Source organism: Diabrotica undecimpunctata, chromosome 2 (genome assembly GCF_040954645.1).
Source record: "Diabrotica undecimpunctata isolate CICGRU chromosome 2, icDiaUnde3, whole genome shotgun sequence".
Taxonomy (NCBI): Eukaryota; Metazoa; Arthropoda; class Insecta; order Coleoptera; family Chrysomelidae; genus Diabrotica; species Diabrotica undecimpunctata.
This window is the reverse complement of record NC_092804.1, coordinates 11836401-11848970: the sequence shown is the minus strand read 5'-3', so window position 1 is coordinate 11848970 and position 12570 is coordinate 11836401. Positions and strand designations below refer to the sequence as shown.

General features: G+C 31.2%; 2 protein-coding genes across 2 annotated transcripts in view; one reads left to right on the top strand and one right to left on the bottom strand.

The window, feature by feature from the left end:
* The window catches only part of LOC140434190 (uncharacterized), a 47991-nt gene that overhangs the window by 22259 nt on the left and 13162 nt on the right, over positions 1-12570 (top strand). The window contains exon 2 of the mRNA XM_072522273.1: positions 459-609. Within this exon, the coding sequence (XP_072378374.1) occupies positions 459-609 (151 nt within the window). The remainder of the gene's footprint in view (positions 1-458; positions 610-12570) is intronic.
* Positions 1-12570, bottom strand: part of LOC140434188 (piwi-like protein Siwi) — a 69874-nt gene that overhangs the window by 50941 nt on the left and 6363 nt on the right. The gene's annotated exons all lie outside the window — the stretch shown is intronic.

The following is a 12570-nucleotide window of genomic DNA, read 5'->3' as shown; positions in this document are numbered from 1 at the left end:
CCGGCTATCCCTTAAAACCTGCCCTCGTAGGGGGAAAGAACGGAAAAAATCGATTTATTACTCATATTTCAAAAACAAGAAATGTAACTGAGATAATTGTAAACAAAAATTTCTATTAGAATTTTTTAGAAACGAACACTTGAAGCGACTGGCGATTTTAAATGTCAGTTACGAGCGCGAAATTAAATTTGAATAATTTTGTCACTTGTTGAAAGTAGTAACTGACAGAGGCGTTTGAGAAAGGTCAAATATGAAAAATAAAAGAAAAAAACATCAAAATCCTAATATTACTAAGACCACACAATGTGGTCAGATATGACTGGGGACAGAAAAATATGACATACAATTGATAACAACTATCATATGGAAGTGATATCAATTATTATATAAAAAAATTTACCACGGTATATAATTTCAAAAACCAATGATGATTAAACTATATTTGATTATTTTTTTAGGCTTTAATTCCAAGTTTGAGAATCAGTTTTGGGATATTTCTAGCCATTTCAAGGCTCCAATTATATACAAAAGATGATCAAGATCCAAAGCTATGGGACGATGGATTCATGTATGCACCTGTGTTATTTGCTGCTGTCTGGTCAATATTCGGTAAGAGTTGATATTAATATTATTCTTTTATGATCGCAAATCTACTTTAACTATAAGTTTTTTTATGAATAAAGAATATAGTTGATTAACTTCGCAGATCATTATGATTAATGTCGTTCACATTCCATAAACTCACTCGCCTGCTTTATGTTCTTTTATTCGCGGTACAACCTCCTGTAATTTCTGCCTGGAACATTGACGGTCCCGTACCCCTCGCTGTCAAGTTCCAAATCAATTTGATAAACCCACAGATTTCCACTTTTTATTTTAATTTATTTTGTGTTTTTCCTTTACATATGTTCTTTGACTAACATTTGCTTCTTTAGTGTAAAACAGGGATATACATACATACACATATGGTAAGAAAAGGTTAAATATGTACTTAAAATGTAGAAATTCTGGGCTTTTCAATGTAATGATTGTCTTCGTGATTCTTAGCTTGGGTTTGTATGAAACGAATACTTTAGTTAGATAAATAAAAATGAAACACTGGCAGAGCTTCTCAAAACAGGTGGACAAGACTTCTACGGGACACAAAAAGAAATATGGAAAATGATCAGAGGACAAAGAGAAGAGATGAACGAACTAAAAAAAATGAAACACGTTCTGAAGGAAATATGGGTTTTGATCCCTATTTGCTAGGGTACAGGTAAACTCATCACCAATTACCATAAATACCCTCGTACATAGTACAAACTCATCACCGCCATAAAAGTAGGGTTTTCAAAATAGACCCTAAGAGATTGGTAAACTGATCACTGGCCTACCTGCACCCCGAATCAGGTATAAACCATAAAATCCCAGCAAACGGCTAGTTTTTGGTAATTTCACAGTATAATCCAAATCCAGATGTCTTAAATGCAACTGCAATTTATTGGTTTTTATTTGGGAATTCCACAAAATTCTATTGATAGCTACCTAAAATCATGCGAAAAGAAAAATTTCTCTCCGTTTGCCCTTGTTTCTTCAACATGGATAGTGAACTGCTAATTGATTACGTCTTGAGCCAACGCGGACAAAAAATAATGATTATCAATAATATCAAATTTCAATTGCGAAAGACTCTAAAAAAATCGAATTGCCTTTTGTGGACTTGTGCGACGAAAGGGTGTAAGGCTAAATGTCATACAACTGGTGAGTAGAAATTTTATACCGTTTTTGTTTAGTTGTTTCGCACTAGTTTTCGCGAATCATCCTAATCAAACAGAAAAAAATCAGCGTAATTAAGTTCTTTAAGTTAACTGTATAAGATGTTTCTTGTAGGCAAGGCATAATATTACTTTGTTGCTGTAGATTACCTTTTCTGATTACATTTTGAGATTTCTAATTAAATTGTTAAAGTCACATATATATATATATATATATATATATATATATATATATATATATATATATATATATATATATATATATATAAGTATATATATAATTATATACAGGGTATCCAATTAAGTCGGCACTATATGTGAAACCTTTTTATTTTTAGTTTTATGAATTTTGTTATATAAAATAATTATGTTACACAAAAAGTTTTGAATTATCTAAAACCTAGAATACAATGATCAGATATTAAATTTTTCTAGTTGTATACGCGGTTTGTTAAAAAAATGAATTGTGGATATTCTCAAGTCTTAATAACATTCATGTTGTTTAACGAACCGCGTAAATGACTGAAGAATACTAATATCTGATTCTGATGATTGAAGTTCTAGATCATTCAGAACTAGAGAATAAATTTTTTTTCATAAAGCTAAAAATAAAAAAATTTCCATATGGTACCGACTTAATTGGACTTCTTATATATATATGAAAAAGCGATAAATGCTTGTAGTCAACGCTGATCAGTTAGACTTCAAAACATAACTATTTAGGTGTGCAGCTGAAGATAGGACAAAGAAGTACTCTATTTAGTCTACCAAGCTTTATACCAAATTAGTATAAATTACAGAATAAAAATTATTTTGTATCTTACACTAATTGAGGTTAATTGTCATGATGTTATAAAATGAAATGAACAACTCATATGACTCCTACAAATAATGGCGAAAACTAACCAAAAAATGTAAAAAAATTGCTTTTAAAAGCACTCTAATTGTGGGATCTTTGTACAAGTCATTGAAAGATAAAGTACAGGAAACTGTACTTAAACATTTTGATGCATTCTGTCACAATAAATGTGTTGCTGATTACTTCAAATTTAAAAATTTCCGCCAATGATGCCATAAATGTACGTGCTTTGCACGTGTAAAAAATTAAGTTTCCTTCGACTTCAATGCACTAATAGCACACTCAAGTTTTTAGCTTTTTCTATTTTTTAGACATTTTATATTCCTCTCCAAAATCGGCTATTATTTTCAAGATAGTCAAATAACGCCAAAACAGTAAGACTTAGACCGAATATATGCTTAACAAATCATTTCGAGAATTCAATGAGGAATATAAAAATGCAATGAAAATCAAATAACGAAGTTGGGACTACTTCCGATATAAACAAAAATAGCAAATGTTGACAAATATTTTCATTTTAAAGTTCACTATCGAAATCCTATGTAACTAAATTTTTAGATCTCAAAACCATTTGGATTGGCAGATACGTCTAATAGGCCACACCGTGTGACATATTAATATCTCAGCTAAATTTTAAAGCAACTTGCTTAAAATAATTTCTGATTTTATTAAATTATTACATAAACGAGAAGTTTAACAGGTAAGAGGAAATCTTTCGCATTAGAAACCAGGCAAAAATCCCGGTGATGAGTTTACCAATCTCCAAAGGATGCCGGTGATCAGTTTACTATATCTCCGAGGGTCTAATAATTTTATGGGGGGCTATATAGTGATGAGTTCGTACACGTCCATTTGCTAAAGGTGACGATAATGAACCACCAACACCAGAGGTGATGACAAACGAAGAAATAAACATTGAGGAGGAAGAGGTAAAGGAAGCATTAAGGAAATTAAAAAATAGAAAATCACCAGGAGAGGACAGAATACCGAACGAACTCCTAAACTACGGAGGACCAGATCTGATCAAACAACTATTAAAACTAATATAATTTTAATATAATAGAACAAAACAGAATTCTCAAGAATGGAGATCAAGCATCCTAATACCTCTCTTCAAAAAGGGAGAAAAATCGGACGCGATTACAGAGGAATTAATTTATTAAACACAACACTAAAATAATTAACAACCAAAGTGATAACAAATAAACTGAATGAAATTATAACACTAGCAGAAGAACAACAAGGTTTTTGTTTGGGAAGATCATGCACCGACTCTATATTTATAATAATGCAAATACAAGAGAAATCATTAGAATACAACAAAACGGCATATCTATGTTTCGTGGACATTTGACCGGGTCAAATCAAAGGACGTTATCCACTTATTGTACGCAAGAGATATACCTCTAGGAATAATCAAAACGATCGAAAATATCTACCAAAACAAAACAATAAAAGTAAAAGTAGAAGAAGAACTAACTGACCCTATTAAAGCTGGCAATGGGATAAGACAGGGAGATTCCCTGAGTCCTCTATTGTTTAACCTGATTATGGATGAAATAATAAAGAAAGTAAGAACTTAAAATGGATATCAAATGGGAGAAAAACAACTTAAAATAATCTTCTATGCAGACGACGCAATACTACTCTATCAAAGTGAAGATGGTTTACAACGTATGCTGCACCAATTTAATATAAAAATTTAACATGTTAATTTTCCCAAAAAATACAAAATGCATAGTTACAACTGCAAATTTACTAAGGTGTAAATTGGAGCTGGAAGGTCAGATAATAGAACAAGTGATGGAGTTTAAATATCTACGCATCACATTATCTAGCTACGGAAAGCTCGAAAATGAAGTGGAAGATCAAGTGAATAGAGCAGAGCCGCAGGTTGCCTAAATGAAACAATATGGAGAAATAAAAATATCGGGAAAGAAACGAAAGGCATCAGACCAATAATGACATACGCGGAAGAAACGATACCTGACACAGAGAGGATTTTAGAAACAGCAGAGATAAAAACACTTAAAAAAATTGATGGTAAGACACTATGGCACAGAGCTAGAAGTACAGATATACGAAGTAGATACAAGGTGGAGAACATCAAGAACTGGGTAAGAAATAGAAGAGTAGAATGGAACGATCATATAAGCCGAATGACAACAAATGGAGTAGTAAAGACGGCAAGAGACGGTTCCCCAATAGGAAAACGATCAGTAGGAAGACCAAAAAACGATGGAACAACAACTTACTGGAGGCACATTGAAAAACAGACAAAGTCGTGTCTATATGAAAAGAAAAATAAGAAGAACCTTATATCCTAGATGTTTGAACAAATGTACGATGTAGGATTTTCATCTAAGAGCAATATTTAAAAAAATCTTTAAAACTGAAAGGAATTTTTTAAACACAAAGATTCTTTTCAGTTTTTGGTACAGATTGATACAACTCTTCTTGTTTCACTCTTCATGATTGTTTGCCTATTATTATTGCAAAAAAATATGTCTAAGATAATCACATTGAATTACTTTTAAACTGATGGATCGAAATGAGATTTGAGGGTTGAAGGGATCGACATCACGAACCCAACTTTGGACACAGTATAAAATTTGTAGATTGATAAGACATAAAATTTTATTTAATAATAATAACAAGATAAGCATAAATAATTAACGATTTTGCTCTACTTTACACTTTTCTAAGCAAAAATTAATTTTAAAACTTTTAGAAAACAATACCGAATACCATTTATCTTAAAATATGTTTTTACGACACCGACATATTATGTTTCTATTAATAAAGTCATTGCAGAATGTAAATAGTATCCAGGAAATGCTAATATGCACTCGAACTCTCAGCAACATATGGACATCTGGGTTTTTTCACACAAAATAACTCGCAGATGCTGTGTCACAACCACACATTCGGTTTTGGTCAGAAAAAGTGCAAAAACTTCTGGGAAATGATAAAAAACTCTCTCGCAACTGTGACTAATCCAGATATCTGACAATTTGTTTAGTTATTATAGGCATATATAAAGAAAACATATGTTTTCCGCGTAAATTTCGGCGTCGTTTGAAAAGCTTAATATTTGATGTAAAATTAGAAAACTTTATATTTTGAAACTTAAAAAAGCTCTAAAATGACGATTTTTAAAAGTTGTGGTTGATTGTGGTGGCGTTGATTAATTTGTTGCTTCAAAAACTGCAAAACAAGGCAAAAATGTTATTTGTTTATAACTATTGTGAAAATCAATCTAAGCATTTGTTATTCCGCCCAAAGTTGGATATTATGGTCTTTATAATGGAGATAAAGTAATTTTAAGCATAGCAAATCAAAGTTTAAGAGTAAATCTATCAATATACACCAAAAACAGTGAAAAAAAATTAATTTTTTACAACACAAAACCCTTTTGTAAAATTACGGTTATTTTTTATTTATAAACATTTAGAATAACTTTTAAACTATTGATCGAAGATAAAATCTTTTTTTATATTCGAAAAAGTGATTTTTACACGAATTAAAAAAAAATGTTCTACGATAATTTGGTGCAAAGTTAGTTTTTATTTTAAACAGCTAATTTGTTAGTTTTTGTACAAAAAGTTGTACAAACATTGCACTATAACAGGATCCTCTGTGAATTGTCAAAAATATGGTTCAAATTAAGACTAATAGTGGCGAGTGGAGTAGTATGGTGATGATGATGAATGCAGAACTGCAGTAGAGGAAAAAAGACAAGTTAGGCTTAACCAACTTCAAAGAAACACAAGAAATAGCAGAGAAATTTACAACGAAAAGAGAATACAAGCGACTAGAATATGCAGAAGAAAAAAAAGAGAAGCTTTGAAAAAACAAGTACAAGAAATCCTAGAACATAACAACAGACTAGAGAGCAGCAAATTCTATAAAAGAATAAAGAAAGCACACAGTCATTTAGACCAAAATTGACAATATGCAAAGACATGGATGGATAACTACTAACAGAGAAACAAAAAATTATGAGATGGAAAGAATACTTTGAGGAAAACCTAAATGCAGACAATGGAAATGATCAAAAGGAGACAATATATTTTACGGCGGAGCAGCACATTGAAAATCCGAATTATGAAGAAGTAGTTCCAATAATAAAGAAACTAAAAACATTAAAGCGCCAGGAACAGCCGGAATTTCGGCAGAATTGTTGAAATATGGAGGACCCGAACTATGGGGAAAAATCCATTACCTGATAAAGTTGGTATGGACCAAGGAGCAAATGCCGGAGGAATGGACAGTTGGTCTTATACAGCCAATATATAAAAAAGGAGATAAGAGGGAATGCCAGAATTACAGACCAATTACATTGCTAAATGTAATATACAAAATTCTTTCTGGCATTATCTAGACTAGATTGTCAGAATATTCCGAAAATATAATTGGTGATTATCAAAATGGATTTAGACGAAATAGAGCCACTACAGACAACATATTCATACTTAGAACAATACAAGAGAAAGCTTATGAATACGACAAGAACTATATAATATGTATATAGACTTTAAACAAGCTTTTGATAGAAAAGAGACAAAACGCGGGAAGACCTCCGAAATCTAGGGATACCAAACAAATATATCAACCTCATAAAAATGACTTTGAAAGGTTCAAAAGCCGCAGTTAGAGTAGATGGAGAACTGTCTCCCCTGTTTGACATCAACATGGGGGGTGAGACAGGGAGACACACTTTCAACCATGCTGTTCAACCTAGTTCCTGAAGCAGTCATCAGAAAAACCAATATAACCGGCCATATAAACACTAAAACAGTACAAATTGCTGCATATGCAGACGATGTCGCCATTATTAGTAGAAGCAAGACACGACTAATGAAAACGTTCAAGAAAATTCGAAACAAAAAATAAGTATATGACTATCTAAAATGAAAATAATATAGCAATAGACAAATATACTATTGAACGTGTGGATGCCTTCACATATCTGGGCACAGAAATCAATCAGAAGAATTCCGTAAGTAGCGAAATTAATGCACGTATTTCCAGTGGATGCTAATAAAAGATTGATGACATCGAAATTATTAGACAAAAGAACCAAAATTACTATCTACAGAACTGTGATTAGACCCGTAGTAACCTATGTTTGTGAAACCTGGGAAATGACGAAAAAAGAGGAAGCCCAACTCAGGACATTCGAGAGGAAGATACTGAGAAAAGTATATGGCCCGGTGCAAGAGGAAGACGGCACATGGAGAATCAGGAGAAACGATCAATGAACTGAAATGAAATCAATGAACTGAAAGAAGGGTATGACATTGTAATATTTGTGAAAACTAAAAGACTGTGATGGCTGGGACATGTTCAGCGACAAGAAGACACGAAAACGACAAAGAAGATGTTACAGTGGAAGGCGAAAAAAAGGAAGGCCCAGGACGAGATGGTTGGATGACGTGGAAGACGACCTGAAAACCATGAATATAAGAAAATTGAAGAAAAGGGCCCAAGAGAGATCTGAATGAAAGGACATAACCAGACAGGCAAAGACCCATCCAGGGATATGATGCCAAAAGAAGAAGAAGAAGAAGTAGCGAGTGGAGGGAACCCACAAATCTACGCGTTTAAAAAATGAAAAAAAAATTGTTTATATCTCCGGAACTACGCAACGGATTTTCATCTTTCTTTTTTTAATTTGTATGTACTCTTTGCGTAAATTACAAATGTGTAATTTGTTTATAAATTAATAACTAATAAACAGTGTAAAAAAATTCTTCCTTAAATCGATATTTTTTGTAATATAAATATTACTATAGTTAAAGTTAAAATAAACTTTCTTTGATAAATTATCTTTAATATTACTTAATTTTAAGTAAAAATAAGCTATTACATATGTTTACATTGATATATATATATATATATATATATATATATATATATATATATATATATATATATAGTAAGAAAAAGTAGTCCAAAGTTTTTTGACTAGTTTGGAAAAAATATATGTAAATACTTTTTTCTTTTTGGGTGTGGTAGTCAATAAAAAATAGAGCTTTGCTAAGGCGTACTATTTATTCTGAATCCAAGCTTTCGGTGGTTTTTTGCCACCTTTATCAAGGTCTACAAAGAAAATTACTATGTTGTAACAAACTGAATGGTGCCAAAAAGGCTGTAAAAAACTATAAAAAACTTACCCGAATGTAAGATTCGTGGCATAAACAACAACGTTAAATAACATGATAAAACTGAGGTTGCAACTAAACTTAAAAATGTTACTGTTAAAAAACACTTTAAAAATTACTAAAAACGTTAAGAGTTAAAAACAAAATGAAAGGACGACATGTTGAAACAGTCGTCGTTGCAGGCTTGATTTCAGTCACATTTCACGAGCAGAAAGAGAAAGTGAGTGGATAATTATTGTTTAAATAGTTTGGAGAAAATACAAAAAACAACTTTGAAAATAACGTCTAACAGAATACTGTTAGTGAATTTTTAGTACTGCCAACTGTATTACCAACTTGAAATTAAGCGGGAAATTAAAAATGTAAATTATAACATAAGCAATCGAAAGAAAATAGTATTTAGTAAATAGGTTTAGAAAAAACAACTCAAAACAAAACAAAACTGAATTAGTAATTGCAGTTTGATCGTAAATATTCAATTAATAATGATATTTCAAAAAAAGGAAAGAACCAAAGAAAACTCTGAGATGCAAAATAGCTCAGTCAAAAGTCAATATAAAATTGTAAATTTTGCTAAGATTCTGGATCTCAGATCTCTTATTAAGATTGTTATTATCACTCTTGCTGATATGTACCATCTCTAAGAAAGTTCTCTTGAATTTATTTTTCTCTCTGGCTAATATTTTTACATTGTTGAAATCTATCTTATGGTCTAGATCGATAGTATGCTCTGCCAAAGCACAAGTAGGTTTGTTTAATCTACAATCACTCTTATGAGAAATAATACGGCTAGACAGATTCCTTCCAGTTTCACCAATGTACGTGGATGGACATTCAGTACATTGAATGCAATAAACAACATCTGTAGTCTCTAGAGTGGTTAGGGGTTTTTTTATTTTGCTATACAGCTGACGTATGGTTTTGATGTTCTTGTTAGCTATTTTGATATTCTTAAAGTCTTTAAAAATCTTAGTGAGTTCAACGGTTAGTTTCGGAATATATGGAAGGGCATAAAAATACACACTTGTTGGAGCAGAAATATTTTGTGCTGAGGGCACTGATTGTGACATAGTAAGTATGTTGTTTCTATTAACAAAGGGGACATTAAAAATTAATTTATTTATCAGTCTTAGAGGATATGAATTTTCAACAAAAATATTGCGTAAGAGGTTGAAATCATGTTGGAGATAATCCGGATGAGACAACCTTTTGACACGTTCTTTCATCGCTAGGACTAAATTAGTTTTCATCCTCGGGGGGTGGTAGGAGTGGTAGCTTATGAATCTATTGCTACATATGGGTTTTCTATACCATTGTGTTTTCACAACATTATCCTCACATCTATGCAAACTCATGTCAAGGAAAGGCAAAGATCCCTCCCGCTCCTCCTCGCATGTGAATTGCAAGTGTGGGTTTTGTTGGTTGAACACATTTAACGTAGAGTGTATGGACTTAATGACTTAATCTTGGCACTACCTGCAGACTCCATACACTCTACATTATCTCCAACATGATCTCAACCTCTTACGCAATATTTTTGTTGAAAATTCATATCCTCTAAGACTGATAAATAAATTAATTTTTAATGTCCCCTTTGTTAATAGAAACAACATACTTACTATGTCACAATCAGTGCCCTCAGCACAAAATATTTCTGCTCCAACAAGTGTGTATTTTTATGCCCTTCCATATATTCCGAAACTAACCGTTGAACTCACTAAGATTTTTAAAGACTTTAAGAATATCAAAATAGCTAACAAGAACATCAAAACCATACGTCAGCTGTATAGCAAAATAAAACAACCCCTAACCACTCTAGAGACTACAGATGTTGTTTATTGCATTCAATGTACTGAATGTCCATCCACGTACATTGGTGAAACTGGAAGGAATCTGTCTAGCCGTATTATTTCTCATAAGAGTGATTGTAGATTAAACAAACCTACTTGTGCTTTGGCAGAGCATACTATCGATCTAGACCATAAGATAGATTTCAACAATGTAAAAATATTAGCCAGAGAGAAAAATAAATTCAAGAGAACTTTCTTAGAGATGGTACATATCAGCAAGAGTGATAATAACAATCTTAATAAGAGATCTGAGATCCAGAATCTTAGCAAAATTTACAATTTTATATTGACTTTTGACTGAGCTATTTTGCATCTCAGAGTTTTCTTTGGTTCTTTCCTTTTTTTGAAATATCATTATTAATTGAATATTTACGATCAAACTGCAATTACTAATTCAGTTTTGTTTTGTTTTGAGTTGTTTTTTCTAAACCTATTTACTAAATACTATTTTCTTTCGATTGCTTATGTTATAATTTACATTTTTAATTTCCCGCTTAATTTCAAGTTGGTAATACAGTTGGCAGTACTAAAAATTCACTAACAGTATTCTGTTAGACGTTATTTTCAAAGTTGTTTTTTGTATTTTCTCCAAACTATTTAAACAATAATTATCCACTCACTTTCTCTTTCTGCTCGTGAAATGTGACTGAAATCAAGCCTGCAACGACGACTGTTTCAACATGTCGTCCTTTCATTTTGTTTTTAACTCTTAACGTTTTTAGTAATTTTTAAAGTGTTTTTTAACAGTAACATTTTTAAGTTTAGTTGCAACCTCAGTTTTATCATGTTATTTAACGTTGTTGTTTATGCCACGAATCTTACATTCGGGTAAGTTTTTTATAGTTTTTTACAGCCTTTTTGGCACCATTCAGTTTGTTACAACATAGTAATTTTCTTTGTAGACCTTGATAAAGGTGGCAAAAAACCACCGAAAGCTTGGATTCAGAATAAATAGTACGCCTTAGCAAAGCTCTATTTTTTATTGACTACCACACCCAAAAAGAAAAAAGTATTTACATATATATATATATATATATATATATATATATACCTATATATATATATATATATATATATATATGTATACATACACATGTATATATATTTATTTATTTATAATTTAAGAATGCCACGTTGTGTTTCATGGTTTGGCTTGCAAAAAAACTTGAACGTGGCCCCTGGTAGATGTTCCAAATAACGAATATCCCTACTCTAACGTGATCAAATGATGCATATACTTTCTCCCCATTCATTCATATACCTAATATATTACACGCTTTAGTTTACTTCAATTTTAGTATTTTAAATTAATCATTTATTTTAGTTACAGTATTTATAAATACTACAATTATACAAAAATACTTCGTAAATATCTGTTTCATAATATTGAATTATAAGTGTTAAATATATCAAGTGAAATTCTCATTAAATATGTAACATATATGTAAAAGCTTATTTTTACTTAAAATTAAGTAATACTAAATTATTTATTAAAGATAATTAATTAAAGAAAGTTTATTTTAACTTTTCCTATAGATAACGATGATAGTATTACAAAAAATATCGATTTTTGGTGGAATTTTTTTGCAAAAATTGTTTAAACAAATTACACTGTTTATTGGTTAATTAATTTATAAACAAATTACATATTTGTAATGTACGCAAAGAGTACATACAAATTAAAAAAAAGAAAGATTAAAATCCGTTCAGTAGATCCGAAGATATAACAATTATTGTAGTATTTGGAAGATGCGTTTTCATTTTTTGAACGCGTATATTTGTGGATTCCCCATCCACTCGCCACTATTAGTCTTAATTTGAACCATATTTTTGATAAATCACAGAGGATAATGTTATGGTGCAATGTTTGTACAAAAACCACGAATCCTTTTCTTTCAAATGCCGAAAATTGGGTTCCTTAAATTGTTATAGACAAA